Source organism: Stenella coeruleoalba (genome assembly GCF_951394435.1).
Source record: "Stenella coeruleoalba genome assembly, chromosome: 17".
Lineage (NCBI taxonomy): Eukaryota > Metazoa > Chordata > Mammalia > Artiodactyla > Delphinidae > Stenella > Stenella coeruleoalba.
Window position 1 is genome coordinate 32,202,917 of NC_137163.1, and position 16,411 is coordinate 32,219,327.

Sequence of the window (16,411 nt, forward strand, 5' to 3'; positions counted from 1 at the left end):
AAAGCACGAGGTCTCTGTGGCTGGAGCAGAGTGAACAAAAGGGAAAGTCATAGAAGACGAGGTTAAAGAGGTAATGGAATGGAAAGTGGAGGGAGTACAGATCATGTAGGTTCTTGGAGGTCATGTATCAAAAGACTCACTGGTCACCATTTGATCTTAATCTCATAGTAGCATTCATAAACACTTAAGTATACACTTGCTTTTCTTTTTACTCACATGTTTCTAAAGCAGTAAGTCAAGTAGACAGTTACTATCTATGTACATTTTAATCCCCAGGAAGTTTCACCATGCCATAAACAATTCTCTGGTACTTATTCACCTCTGGCCATAAATAGTGGAATACTAACCTATTTTATAATATTAAGCTAAGCAAAACATAAATAGGAAGATAAAAATCACTATCGAAAATGAAAAAAGTATGCTATACTGCAACATCAAATATGGATGATTTTGGATACACCACTTTGATTACTTATACTGCTAGAAATGACGGCATTAAGTGTAAGGGTTTTTCAGTTCCTATACCTGAAATAAATGTTATTAATAAAGGACATTTGTTCTGGTCCAACATAAATCAGTTACTGCAAGGAAACAAACTTCTTGCTTTGGGAGTTAAATTTACACTTTGGTGTGTAGTTGACCCCCTGATTTCCTAATTGGTAAATAACCTGATAAAGATGCAATATAGTTTTCCCAAGTGGTAAACAATCTGGATAAAGATGCTATATTTGAATCAACTGCTAGTGGAAAGAAAAATCTTAAAACCTTTAAAGAATATACAAATCTTCCGGCAAATTCCAAGACTAGTTTAGCCCTCTTTAGCTAAAAGAACAAAGGAATCATCTGCTCCTTAACCAAAGTTAACCTGTAGTAACACAAAAACAACAGACTAATTTCCCCATGTTGAGGAAAATAATAAACTCATTTATAATACAGTATTTCTTGATTTTGAATAACCTGCACTTTGGGTTATCTATCAATATATAATATTTAAGATTTCACAAGCAATAAAGGGTTGTTCCTAAAATAAAATTATCTAAAATCCTATACACTTGTCATTTAAAAAGTTGTTTCACATATCACCATTTGATAAAGTTTGTGATGTTCCAAAAAAGAAGGACACTCTACCTTCTGAAGTAAAATTGAGTGTATCGAAGTAGAAATGGCTTGTTTTGAAAATGGTTCAGCCTTTCTATATACCAGTAGAAAGCATCGTCTGAAGTGTGGAGGAAAATACCTTAACATATAACAGGGTTAATTTTTAAACACTTTCTCTGAATTGACAAACATTTTAGTTGAAGAAAATCTATTATATGGCAGTAACAACAACAAAAAAAAACTCATAACCATCCATTTAAAAATAGCAGGCAATATAACAATGAAAGAAGACCTAGATCAAGGCTATCAGTGACATAAGGGAGGTAACAGATAAATTACTGGGCTGAGGAGGCTTTCAGGAACATTTCTGCCATTAACTAGCGGTATAACCTTAGACAAATGCCACAGCCCCTCTGCCTCTAATTTGTTACATTTGAGGTAAGAAGGCTGGTCTTGAAATTTCTAAGGTTATTTCCAGCTCTAAAATTAGAGTTGCTCTGGCTTCTTACCACTGAGTAGTCAGGTTTTATGGGAGAACCTATACCAGAGATGGTAAAATTAAGACACTGAGTCTAGAAGATTTTCCAGAAGTTCTAAATGTGTCTATTATCAAATCCCACGTTGAAACCCAAGTGTCTACTTTAAAACAGAATTAAAGTCATAAAAAGAACAGAACTGACTACCAACTCATTAATTCATCACCCAAAAAGCAATGCTAAGAACAGCTCATACCTAGCCCTATTTGAATTTATAGGTCATATAATTAAAATGAAATATTTAATGTAATTAAAAGCAAACTAGTTTTATGTCAGGAAAATGCTCAAATTGTTTGAAAAGTGTTTTAGTTACACTAAAGAAAAAATAGCAAAAAAGCTCTAAGTATGCAGCACCTTAAAGATAGTCTTTTCTATTAAAGGACTATTACGGTAATTTAAAAAATAAAAGTCTTCTTAATGTTAAATAATAAAGATCTTAAAATTACAATTTAAGTACAAAGTGGTAGCCCATGATATTGTACATCTACTACCAAAGAGTAAAAGTGAAAAATGCATAATGTAATTTAATTGTAAGTATGACTTTGAAAGAATATGTCACATTGCTCAGATGCAAACTAGAAATCCATTCAAGTACAGAAAACATCCTAGAAGGGAGATAACTGCATCAAGTAAATAGTTGCGAATTTAATTTGTAGATAGGGAAGCTTAAAAATTGACTTAATAACTATTAGATAATTTGAAGAAACAATTTACTCATGAAGACTTAACTATGAGGTTAAGTGATACTTTAAAAACCCACATTTCTATAAACTATATTCCAGCTAGTTTTCATCACACCATGTAGCCAATCCTACATCAAGACAACAATTTAAAGAGCACAAATTCCTATATTAAAAGATTATACTTGTATAATACTATGTGTTTCAATCTGCTTTCATATACAGCATCATATTTGATCCTATAAAACACAGAAAGGACCTTCTATAAGGTGGTTTCTACAGGTAAGAAAACAAAGAGCTGATTAATAAGGATAAGAACTAAATAGGTATCTTGGTTCACAAACAATTTCACATGCGTTATCTCATTTGATTCTCAAAAAAGCATATTGGGAGCAAAAGAGATATGATAAGATTTCCTTTTCTCAGATGAACTAACTTGGGTTAAGGGCCTAGAGTCACAAAGTTTTTCCCTAGAAAAGGCAGGCCCTGAGCCAAGGTTCCAAAACCTGTGCTCTTTCTGGAGTACCATATCACCTTCCTAAGATTATGTTATTTTCAACAAACAGAAGATGGCCTTAGGTTTGTATTTAGGAAGCCACAATGACATGTTTTGAAAAATGGCTGAAGTTTGCAGAAATGTATGAGGTGGAAGGGGTTCTCTCTTAAATCTGATTAGTCAATTGAGGCTTCGGAAGTCTAGAAGAAATAAAATGAGAAAAAGGGGAAGAAAAGAAAAATAAGGAGGAATGGTCTCCAGGAAGGAAAGGAAAGATTAGGAAAAGAAATTAGAAAATACTTGTTTACAAGTTAAGTGATAGAGTTCATCATATGATTGACTACTGAAATAACCTAAATAGTCACATGTCCTCAGTCTCTTCTCTTTCAAATCCATTGTGTTCATTGTCACCAAGTTATTATTCCATAAGACAGATGTAATTGAATAAAATATATGATAAATTCCTTGCTATTTTAAAGTATCCCTGAATCTGTCCTATTTTAATTTTTGTCAAATTGTCATTTATCTAAGTTGGCAGGGAATGCTGTACTTAGGAAATATCTACCAATGCCACTATAAAATCCATTCCTGTCTAGATATCAAATTTGGAAATTAAGACATGGTATTGGTATTCTCCTCACTCTAGAAGCATTCATGAGAATACAGAAAGGCAGCAAAACAAAACCTGTGCACATCCTGTTACCCTAAATGCTATCTAATTCCTTGAATGCTTACAGAAGCAAGCATCCATTATAAAGACCGTCAAAATTATTTTATTATTTTTGGTTCCTTTGTAACCTGTATTTTTAGGTTATAATGTAGGCAACTATACACTGAGACTCAAAGGAACAAAATATTTTTCCTTCCATCTCATTGTATATCTTTAGGGACTTGACTTGTGAAGGCAGTATATTAGGGTTTAGTTTATAATCCCACAGCAAATGGCTCACTAACAGACAATAATAGGTTATACCTGTTAAGTTTCCAAAACCAAACAAAACAAACAACAATAACAACATAAGCCATAAATTAAAAACAAAACGATTTGAGACTTTACAATTTATTAGCCATATCTCCAAAACACTTAGCTTCTGTTAAAAATCCTTACAGGATAGTTTATTATACAGAAGAGATAACTGAGGCTCAGGGAAATTAAAAGCTTTGCCAGAGAACATATGCTCAATAGTAGAACTGAGTTTAAGATGCAATTTATTAACTTCCAATGGAGTTCTCTAAACATTATGAAAAGTCCAAATGGTTTAAACAATTTTGTCTTATGCTAAATATTTGCATGTTGAGTTTTACATGTGGATTGAAATGTACAAATGTTGGGCAATATGCAACAATTCATGCTGCAATCCAGTTGATTTCTTTCCTCCTTGTACTGTTTCTTATGCAAGCTACGTGATCAAGAATAGCAACAAGGTTACTATTTTCCTCAAAACTACTAAGTAATATGTATTGAATAATTGGTTCAGAGTGATGATCATAATCAGGTTTAGTTTCACTTTAAATCCAAAGTTTTCAGATTCTGTGCTGAAAATACAAAATTATAGCAAGAAATAATAGTACTTATTATGTGAGAAGTATTGTTATAAGCAATTTAAATATACCAAATTATTTAAGAAAGTTAATTTATAGCGTATCTACATAGCAAGGAATGTTATTTAGAGTAGACAGGGGCTAGTCCAAGGCAGATTTTATCATTATCACCCTTCCAAGGTACCCAGTGCTCTTCCACATTTTCCAGCATCTCTCTCCCTACACCTGACTTTCTCCATTCACAGGCTCTAACTTGCTTCCTATGAAATTTGTGTGTAATAATAACTCGGGTCAGTCCTTAAGGAATATTTACATTTCAGTGTTCTGGAAAGCCTACGCTTTATATTATTAAAATAATTAAGCCATTAAAGAATATCAGAATACTAAGTACTATCACAAGTAGTGGGAGAAATATTTGGGGCTGAAAAAATGCCCATAACACCTCAAAACTCACCTCCTCTATACGTATCACAATCTTAAGAGACTGTATGTAAGTGACATGTTATAAAATAATTTTACCAACTATGTTTCATTTGTTATCATTATATTATTACTGTTTTATTTTTCCCTTGGGAGCTCCCCAAAGCAGGAAATATATCTTATTGATCATTGCATCCTCAATGACTACCTAGTACAACAAACTAAAAATAGCAGCTATCGGTTGAATTGAGCTAAACTGTTAACTAATATCTAAAATAAAACAAACAGTTGAAACACATGCAAGGAGAATGCCATTCATGTGAAAAGGCATGGTATATAAATGCACAAGATTGGGAGTCAAGACTAGAGGTCTGCTCCTATGTGGACTGAAGAAAGCTAATTGTCCTCTAGAATTCTACTCCTTTATCAGTAAAGAAAAGCTGTTTTATTAAAAGATTTATAAGGTTTCTTCCAAATCTAAGTCTTGATTCTAAATCTAGGAGCAAAGCTACAGAACACTGATAAATGTCTTGGCAAACTATAGGCAGATGGCTTGGGGCCAGATGGCTCTATAGAACAAATTGGCAGATCTTGATTTAGAAGTCAGAGGATGAACATAAAGTTTCCCATATATCTTTCATGTATTCTTGTTCCCCTGACCTATCCTCTTAGTCTAGATTTCTATTTCCTTTCTTCCCTTTACAGCCAAACTCTTTAAAAGGTGCCTATACCATCTCCATTTCTCTCCTCTTCCAAATCCACTGTAATTGGCCTTTTGCCCCCTACAACTCCACCAAAACTACTCTTAATAAAGGTTAGCACAATGACTTGCTATTTGCTAAATCTAGTGATCATTTCACAGTCTTGATAATTCTCTTCTGCTTCAAGCACTTTCTTTATTTCTATTCAGAGACACTACAATCCACGGTTTCCCCACTACCTCTCCTCCTACTCTTGATGCTCCTCAGTCTTTCCTGCTTCATTGTTTCAACTTCTAAATGTTAGAATAGTTCGGTTCATAGTCCTTGGACCTCTTCTTTTAGCTACCTATGCTTGTTCTCTCAGTGATACCAATGGGGCTCATGGTTTTAAGTCTCTCTTTGTAAGGATGAATCCTAAACCTATAACTACAGTCCAAATCTCTAACCTGAAATCCAGAACATATTTCAAACTGCCTGTTTGACATCCTATCCTACATGTCTAACAGCATCTCTAACTTATAACCAAACCTGAGCACCTGATATTCCCACCAAATCTATTAATAGAAACTCCATATTTTCCCAATTACTGAGGCCCAAAACATGGATTTTATCATGGGATCTCTCCTACCCTGTCAGTTAATTCTGTTGGTTCTATCTTTAATATCTATCCAGAATCCAACTACTCCTATCATTCTGGTCTGAGTCACCATCACCTCTTTCCTGGGTTATTGGGAATGCCTCCTAATAGTTCTCCTTGTTTCTAATCTTAATTATTTTGGGTTATTCTCAATGTAACAATCAAACTGATCTTTTTAAAAAAGAAATGGTATTGTGTCACCTTAATCAAAATCTTCCTACTCCACTCATGGAGGTCAAGAAATAGATAAAAATGACAAATATGTAAACAGACATTGGGAGCTCAGTTAAATTTTTGTGTTTTTTTATGGAGAATATTCATTAATTACAATACGTGATATAATTTTATTTATTTTGCTATACTATTTTCACCTTTTCATAATAACCTAGCATATTTTAAGAATTTTATGCTTGGAGAGGTATTAATGAATAATTAACACTCCAAAGTAAGAAGAATTATTTTAGTGCCAAATCAATCTTAAATGTGACATTGTAGACATTATTTATAAAAGATGAAGACAGGGAAGAAAGAGTATATTGAAAACTAAAGGACATTTCAACTAAATTACTGAAGCACAACACTATGCATTTCTTAATTTGGCTCAATAACAAGGGAAATTGTTAGGATAAGAAGATATTTTAGAAGGCTGATTTTTTTTGATGTAACCATTTTAAAATGCTGACATTCTAAATCAACATGTGTAGCTATATTTGATTATCAATTACTGCAAAACATATACAGTCCTACTGTTTTTTGTTTTTTGGGTTTTTTTCTTGTTTTATAAAGAGCTTTAATCTTTTTGAAAACAAAGTTAGGTCAAAATGCATACAATAGGCATTTTATGTAATGTAACTTTAGCTGGCTTTAAAATCAGTCCTACTGTTTTTGACAGAACTTAGTTGTGGGGGATGACAGAATTGTCACTTATAATTATAGGAAAAACTAAATATAAGTATTAAAATCAATCATCTTTTAAAACTGCCTAGGCAATATAATAATGTATAAAACTACAAATATTAGTTTTAGTACTGTGAAAAATCTACAAATATCACAAATGTTTGTTTAATACTGTTGAACTCATAATTAAGTTGATTTCTACTTTAAAATATTTTTAAATAGTTCAATTTTAAAATAATTTCTGGGTTGAAAAATATGCATGTTGTGTTTTTCTAAATGCATAATATCATGACCGTAACTATCTTCCTCAGAATCTTACTCCTTATGACCAAAAAAGCAAAACTTTTTAATGCCATACATTTCAATAGAATAGGGTTGTAACAGGATCCAATAATAAGGTAAGTACTTCAGAAACAAATTTTGTATTCAGAAATGTATTTTAAAAAGAGAATACACTTTAAATATTGGATAACTTAAATTGGGACTATACTTGTATTTATACTTATTTAAGAAAGCACATTACAAATGTCAAAACAAAGTGTCTAATATATAGAAAGGCACTCTTAACTTCATATTAGACTTGCCTTTTTTCCCATTATTAGGTGGGCTTGGTGTTTCTCCCTCATTGTCTTTATAACATTGAAAACAGACAACAGTGATTAATAATTATGGTCATTAACAACCCAAATAAAAACCAAGCACACCACAAAAGATGACATCACACACCAGAGAAACAAATCCATGCACTAACATGACACCTCACATTAATGAACAGAAGAGCAAAGTATACCCTTCCTAGCCCATAAGAAACGTAATAAAAACAAAAATAAAATGAGGAATAACGAGTCATTTTATAATAAGTTAGGAAGATTGTAGTTACGGTTTTATTCTAAGAACTAATGTAATTTATCAATTTCATTTTGAGAATTAAGCATAGGCGACAAACTGGCTCAATAAATGGACTTCTTTATCTTAATAAAGTTAAAAATAAATAAAAGTGATATTAATTACTGTTGAAGTCCCCAAACTAATGATATAGTTAACAATGACTTTACTGCAAAAGCCAATTCGTGAACAGTATGAAAGCCTTTTGGTATTCGTATGGACTAGTTTCAGATACATAGGAACGGGCAAGCAGGGAAACATTAACCACACAGCTAAATTAAAATGAAATTCATTCTTACAGTATTCCCTAAAAATGTTATTCCTATAGCACTTCAAGAAAATGGAAGATGTGTGACATTCCAGTAGTTAGTACACGATATGTTCAGAACAGAGATAGTTATACTTTCTTATTGATATAAATATGCGTCTAAACTTGCCTTTGTTTTCATTACCAGATGTACTCTGATGATTTTTCTCACCTTTATGACTTTAAAAATAGCTACTAAAAAATTTGCAATTGCAGTTTAAGAGGTTTTCTGTCTTAAACCACAAACACTACTGCAAGAATGCATCCATGAAAATACATCTTATGCACAATATACATAATAACATTGCTTTCACACGATGGTAAAGGAGAGAACAAAAGGCACATAAAGTACATGCTACCATTCATGAATACAATACTTTCAGAAATATTCTGACAAAGAAAGTGGCAAAAATTATGGTATGTAAACATAATAGGGGCTTAAAAACACCAAAATGAAGTGTCTTCATTCCATTTAGAAGGAGGACTCTTTGGGGAGAAATTAGGATTGTCAATAAATAGCGCAATACTGAGCTGGGTTGAGGATGAAGCTACAGTTAATTGTTCTTAATTTAGAAAAAAAAGTTTATGGATAAATTATAATAGTTTCTAAAAGTTTCAAGAACTAAAATTTTGTAATTTATATTCTGCTCTATATTTACTTGTAATTTACCTCTTAAAAATCAAAATTGTTGAGAGAAGAGACTAGAACTTCAATGAACCTACACTCAGTGAAATACAGTGTTTTAGGAGGTACCCAGAAAACATTTTTGAGTAAATATATGAACTGAATGTAAGGCTGGGGTAAAGGATAAGTATAAATCTTAGTGAGAGGCATTGTCTATAACTTCAGTTTGATTTAAACAATAAGGAGAATGTTCAAACGGGTAAATTAAATACCCTGATAATTTACGTAGCTAGCTCATGTAATATCTTTCCACTAATAACTTTAAGTAATTATTTTAAAATTAGTACTGAACAATCTGTTTTTTATTCTGTATTTATAAATTTGGAGCCTAAAGTCTTACGTGAAATAGAAAAGTCATACTTCTAAAACATTTGATTATTTATTTTGGACACACAGTCAAACACACCTGCCTTGACCTCTTCACCCTGCTTTTCTCCCCCCTGCTCTTCCACATGCTCAGTTACTTCATTAACTTCTGTATATGCAAAAGTAAAAGTAAAGAAAAGGATAAGACCAGATATGTACATCTGTTACTCTTAAGTAAAACAAAACAACAAATTTCAAATTATTCATGATATGAGTGATAATAAGGAGACAAATAGATTATTTTTAATGAGTTTCTGACATGTTATGAAAGCACATAAGTATACTGTTAATAAATTATCTTACTGTCTCCTTTTATGATAACTTTCATTTAAAAAAGAAATTGTGGCCCATGAGTATTTGTAATATATAGTAACTGTAAGACAGGCAAAATACTTCATCTATAAACTTGATATACTCTTAGAAAAATAAGACTATATAACTTTTCTTCTAGAGAAACAAAAAATAATATTATAAACTCGTTTTTATTTTTATAAAATGCCAGCACATCAAAGTTAGGGGTAAATTAAAAATAATAATGCCTTACGGTTGTTTAGTACATTGTACTTTCATTATATTGTTTCAATTTTCTCTGACTCTCAGACAAAAAGAAGATGACTAATACTGTACCACTGTCAAGACCAACATATATAAGGTTTTAAATTAATTAACAGACTAAAATATATCCCAGGTCAAAAGGAATTAAATTAGGACTTGTTCATTTTTCAGCTATTGAACAGGATCAGAAAATAAACATGCCATTTCTTTGATTCTAAAACAGTGTCACAAAATTATAAAGTCTGAAAACTTTTTAAGAGATAATCCAAACATAATTCAATTTAGACCATTAATCCATAGTCAAATTTGGGTTATACCTTTAACTTCAGTTAGAAGCTGAAGACTTCTAAAGGAGATATTATATATTGCCTTTAAAGCTAAAGAAAAGATACAATCATGTATCCGCTGGAGTCTTCATATCAATATTTATGAAAACACTGCTAAAATCATTCATACTTTTAAGCAAAAGAAAACAACCAAAACTCCCCAAATCCTTTTATTTCATACTGGAAGGAATAAGAGAGGTTTTTGACTCTCCTCTCTTTTATTTATAAAAATGGAAAAGTCACAATTAGAGACATTATAGGAAAACTGTGGTTTTTATGGATTCTATAGGGCAAAACCAGATAGAAAATAGAATGTTTGTTGACAAGCCCATGAAAAACTTCCCTGACCTTCAATATCAGCATTTTTTTTTTAAATATCAGCTTTAATGTCAGTTTTTTTGGTATATTTATTATTACAAAGAATGGGACAACTAATATCTCAATGGACTATTGCTACAGAAGATATTAAAACTGAATTTAGAAAAAAATATGGCATGAATTATGTTTCTGACTTCATATTCCAACAAATGATGTCAAAACTCTATCTTTAAAAATTGTGGGGAGAGAAGACAAAAGATTCTGTATGTATTACAGAACTTTCCTTATGGAAAGTACTTTTAAAATTATACACTCCCATTTTTATGTAAATAATTGACAACTATAGAAATGCTAATATCTTTTTATCAGGCTGTATAACAGACCATTAGTCACGATAGCACTGAGTTGTTTACAATTATAGTTCACAGTACATAGTAAATAAAAAGGACCACAAAATAGGAGTTGATAAATCATTCAGCTACAACTAACAAGATCACAACTTGTTCTAAGTTATGTATGGCAATAAAAGTACTGCTGCTCAAATGCAATGCACTTAAAAATGTGTTACAAATATGAATTTTACTATAAACATATATAGAATTACAAGATTATTTTAATGGTACTTTTTACACTATTTGAAGTAGCTTTTCAATTTGTAAATAAATATTTCATGCATTCATTCAACAACTCTTTACTGAAGGCCTACAATGTGCCAGGCATTATTCTATGTGCTGGAGATTCATCAGTAAATAAAACAGTTAACAATTCTTCAAAGTTACAAAGTCAATTGCAGAATTCTATCATCAGCAGAGGAATTTTTACTGTCCTGGTAAATGTATAACACTCCATATATCATGATTCAATATTTTCTCTTGAGTCATAATGTAGCACTGACAATCAAACTGTACATATTTAACTTTGTTACACTATAAACAGTCTTGCTACAACATGAAAAATGATGCAGGAAATACAAAGCACAATCACTATCTAATGCAGTAACTTTCTTTTCTAGAAAGCCAAATTTAATAATTGAAAGATCATCATAAATACAAAATGAAATATATGATGATAAATATAACTAGACTAGGTGTACATCCTCAATGACATAAACACAGACTGCAATTGATATCTTTGGTTAAAGTCTTACACAAAACATCAAATTCTATTTAAAAAGCAAATTTTTTAAAAAAGAAAATTTTACCTTGTGATTTAAAAGAAGTTAAATTCTTTGCATTCTTACTTGATTGAATCAAAAAATTTAACTCCTTTGTATATTTTCCAAGTAAGACAAAAGTCAAATACTTTACTGGAATCATAAAACAAAGTAATTTTACTGTAATAAAGGTCTATACAGTGGAGGGACATCAATTGCAGTTGGGTTTATTTTTGCTCACATAACCCCTAAAAAGGCTGTCAGCACAAAACAAACCCTCCTTTATGTACAGACCTTCATAAGGTTCTATCTCCTTGACTCCATTGTCTAGGAAAAACAAAATAATAAAACAAAAAAGGGAACCAAAGCACAGGGGTTAAAAACAACAGAAATTTCCAAAGGCACAGAATGTATCATCTATTAAAGAAAAGTTAAATGGTGACTTAAATGTGTTTGTTGGTTTGTTTGTTTTGGTAAAGCACATCCAATTACCAAATAAAGGGACCATTTTTTAAAATGACATTAAAAATTATTATATTTTATCATCCATGCTTTTAGAGGCCCTTTATCCAAGAATTTACAGATGTCTGGGGAGTACGTTCATCTGTGTGTAAGCAAATAGTGCTTCTTATGCAAAAATTTGAAAGTATTAAAGGTATCAGTACAACATGCATCTTTCTTGTATATTCATGATTACCTTTTTCTGGTACTCCAGTTTTGAGAAGGATCACCATTGTTGTGCATCAGCTAACCAGTCCTTTGCAGTGTGTGAAAATTGATTTGGCTAGTTACTAATAAACTTTATGTAACTATCAACAATTACATAAACTTAGTTGTAGCAAAGAAACATCACCCAACTGCTTATTTAAGAGCATTAAGTTTACTTCTTAAAATGCATTTATTAAAGTTTGAAAAATGTGCAAGAGCAATAATGATAGGTTATTTTTGCCTGCAAAGATTATAAAATTTAAATGCAAAATATATAATATTTATAAATATATTTATAAATATAACTACTAGCAAATGCAGCTAAGATATTCCACTGACAAAAGAAGAAAGCTAACACAAAGGTAGTGGAAAAGAATCTTGATTCACCTTAGCTTCCATGGGTATTTCCTATATGACACAAATAGAAATAAAACTTACTTCTCTCCAATGTTCCCTTTGGTGGAAGTTGTGGGAGTTGACGGCCCCTTCGTCCTGCCACTGGCGTACTTGATGGGCTTGTTTGGACAGACCCAGTACGAGGGTGAGACCTACAAGATATATCATTAATATTCATTTTTCAATAGAATGAGTTAAAACACTTTTAACACATTTGGTTCATATGACAGCTGTATGGTGCAATTTTAAAGAGGTTTAGCTGCTGATTAAAAGGTTAGGAAAGTAGGACAAAATATGGATATTTGAATGATTATCTAAATAGCAAAAGATGTTTATACTTTTATGTAATATGCATACATACACAGATACATGCACACAAAACCCTACAGTAAAATCCATGGAATTGTTAATGTAGATCAGTATTCTATCCATATGAAAGCAAGAAGAGAATTCTGCAGCTCAAAAAAATGAAAGGTAATGCTTACATTTCTTTCTACCAGATTTCAAATTCTTAACACTAACCTCCCTCCCTTGATCCTAAGAGATTTTTGCTCAGGCTTATATTAGATATCCCTTTATTAGAAATTATCTCACAAGACTACAAATAAAACCCTGAACAATTCAAAATTCAGCTAAAGAAGATATTGGTTAATACATGATATTAGTATTGATAGAAAGAAACTAAAAATCTAGTTTTATTTATTGTCATTATGATGATTATTCCAAAAGTGATGTCTAATGGACACAAACAATTTCTCATTCTGTAGGAGAACATGATAGTCATGAGGTGCATTATGTGGGGATTTACCCAGGACTCCTGATAAATGAGAAATCACAAAACAAATGAGGTCAGGACAGTTAATAAACAAATTACAATGGCAGTCACACACTATTATATCCGCTGAATATAAATAGTGTGCTTACACTGAAAAGGTTAGTGTCGATTGTTATTAGTGATCAGCCAAGGATGATAGAAGAGACCACTTAGCTGCTGGGAAAGTAAAATGGTGTGCTGGTGGGGCAAAGGGGAAGTTAGTCTGATTGATTTGTCTTTCACCTCGATAAGGCAGGTGAAGGAGGGGCAGATCTTCCAGTCATTAATGAAGGCATCGACCTCATGAGGTTTGTATCAGGACGTTCAGTGGATCGGGAGCGGGTGGCTGTCCGCTCTAGGAGAGGCCGTTGTTCTGTTGATCTGGATCTGTGATATGGCTGTCTATCTGCTGCTTCACAATCCCTGAAACGTTAGTCAAAAAGCAGCTCAGTTGATCTTTAGTGCCCTTCTGCTATTTTGTTATGATGCATCAAACTGATTTTGAAAAAGGTAATTGTTTAAAATTATTGAGTATGGAAAAAAAATGTTCTCTTCCCCAACGTATTCTGAGTAAATTCTCACTAAACTTCGTAAGAACTTTTAAGGAACCAACGTCTGCCTTTAATAGCAATTCCCAGTGAAGACAATAGGAGTTGCTCAGTTATAATAAAAAAAAAAACTGTTTTCCAAAATGAATTGTCTAAATGGAACATGTGAAATATGTGAAGTATTCTAATGTTTGAAAAGAATTCTTTGACTTTTCCTAACATTTTCAAAAGAGAAAAGAAAACCATAAAAGCACGAATTCTCAAGTCCCTAAGCCTGTTTATTAGTATACCAACTAAGATATAAAATGGCTGTCAGCACAATCATCGTGTATTGATACACCAAAACATTCAAACAGCAGAATCAAAATGTTACGAGAAAGCTGTGCAACTTTGCAGTCTGTAGCCATATTTAAACATGGTCCAAGGCTTCCCTGGTGGCGCAGTGGTTGAGAGTCCGCCTGCTGATGCAGGGGACACGGGTTCGTGTCCCGGTCCGGGAAGATCCCACGTGCCGCGGAGCGGCTGGGCCCGTGAGCCATGGCCGCTGAGCCTGCGCGTCCGGAGCCTGTACTCCGCAACGGGAGAGGCCACAGCAGTGAGAGGCCCGCGTACCGCAAAACAAAAAAAACAAAAAAAAACAAAAAAACATGGTCCACAAGAAAAATCACTGTATAGAAAAGGAGTTAATCAACCAATCTATGTCATTTATCTCAGTGCAGTTTAGCAATGCCAACCAACACAATTCAGGATGGGTATTAATTGATTGAAATAATAATGGTTCTGAAACAATGTGATTTCACATAATTTGACCACAAATAAATCTAACATCAAAACCTAATCCTTCTTAAAAGTAGCAGACTTAAATGAATAACCTATCAATACTAATTTTTGTATCTCTGGAGTCTAGCATAATGCTTTTACATCTAACATGTAATCAGTAAATGTCTCCTAACACCAGCCCCACTATGTATGGAACAACCCAAAAAACACTAGCTTTGGCTCTAGAACTCCAAAGTAACACATACTCCAAAGTATACTTCAAATGAAACTATTATCCCTGCATGTAGTTGTAACCACAGCAATGGAAATGTTTATATATTATAGACAGTAAAGAAAGCAGTAGTCTCCCTCAAGATTAATGTATTAAGGACTTCCACTTTACCTATAAATTCTCTCAATCTTATTTTTGATAATGAAAAATACAAGCAATTAAAGAAAAATAAGAAAAGAAATGACACAATTTCCCAAATGTAAGTAATTACGTGGCATATTGGACCAGTAGGCATTAGATTAGATGACTTTAGGAACTGGATACTGGATTTACTCTACAACGTTACCTTGTGATTATCTTACACTTTCAATTCATAGGGTAACATGTAAGGCAAATAATTTTTTAACTATTTTTAAGTCCATGTACTATAATATGATTGATTTCTTAAGAATTTAGTTTTTTTATAAGTGTATCCAGAATATGTGAAAAGAAGCTGAGATTAAATGTAAATACATATACAATATTCAATTACTAGTCAAAGAGAGAAATGAAAAGGCAACCTGATAGTGTAAGAAATCATAATTCTATTTTTGTTCCTGAAAATTTATTTTAGAAAGAACACGCCTCTTTAGAAATAAATATGCTCAGGACTTCCCTCGTGGCATAGTGGTTAAGAATCTACCTGCCAATGTAGGGGATACAGGTTTGATCCCTGGGCCGGGAAGATCCCACATGCCGCGGAGCAAATAGGCCCATGCACCACAATTACTGAGCCTGAGCTCTAGAGCTCGCGAGCCACAACTATTGAGCCCACGTGCCACAACTACTGAAGCCCACGTGCCTAGAGTCCACACAGTGCAATGAAGAGTAGCCCCCGCTCACTGCAACTAGAGAAAGCCCATGCACAGCAACAAAGACCCAATGCAGCCCAAAATAAATAAATAAATAAATTTATTTTTAAAAAAGAGGGCTTTCCTGGTGGCGCAGTGGTTGAGAGTCTGCCTGCCGATGCAGGGGACACGGGTTCATGCCCCGGTCCGGGAAGATCCCACATGCCGTGGAGTGGCTAGGCCCGTGAGCCATGGCCGCTGAGCCTGCGCGTCCGGAGCCTGTGCTCCGCAACGGGAGAAGCCACAGCAGTGAGAGGCCCGCGTACCGCAAAAAAAAAAAAAAAAAAAAAAAAAAAAGAAAAAGAAAAAAAAAGAAAGAAAGAAATACGCTCAATATTTGTTAAATGTTGTTGGTGTACATATCTTTGAATATATTCAACACAATAGGTAACCAGAATCAAAGGGATGTATATACCTTAGATTCCTTAAAACCTATTTTTGGAAAGTATCAATCTTTAATTT

At 32.9% G+C, this 16,411-nt stretch overlaps 1 protein-coding gene across 41 annotated transcripts in view; it reads right to left on the bottom strand.

Annotated features, from left to right (window-relative positions):
• The window catches only part of RIMS2 (regulating synaptic membrane exocytosis 2), a gene marked incomplete at its 5' end in the record, with an annotated part of 603,587 nt that overhangs the window by 171,288 nt on the left and 415,888 nt on the right, over positions 1–16,411 (bottom strand). For 32 of the 41 annotated variants that reach the window (XM_079901300.1, XM_079901311.1, XM_079901281.1 and 29 more), the window contains 2 exons: positions 12,749–12,858; positions 13,764–13,943. In XM_079901300.1, the coding sequence (XP_079757426.1) occupies positions 12,749–12,858; positions 13,764–13,943 (290 nt within the window). Of the gene's footprint in view, positions 1–12,748; positions 12,859–13,763; positions 13,944–16,411 lie in introns of those variants that run through there. The other 9 variants (XM_079901304.1, XM_079901285.1, XM_079901282.1 and 6 more) reach the window with 2 other exon arrangements.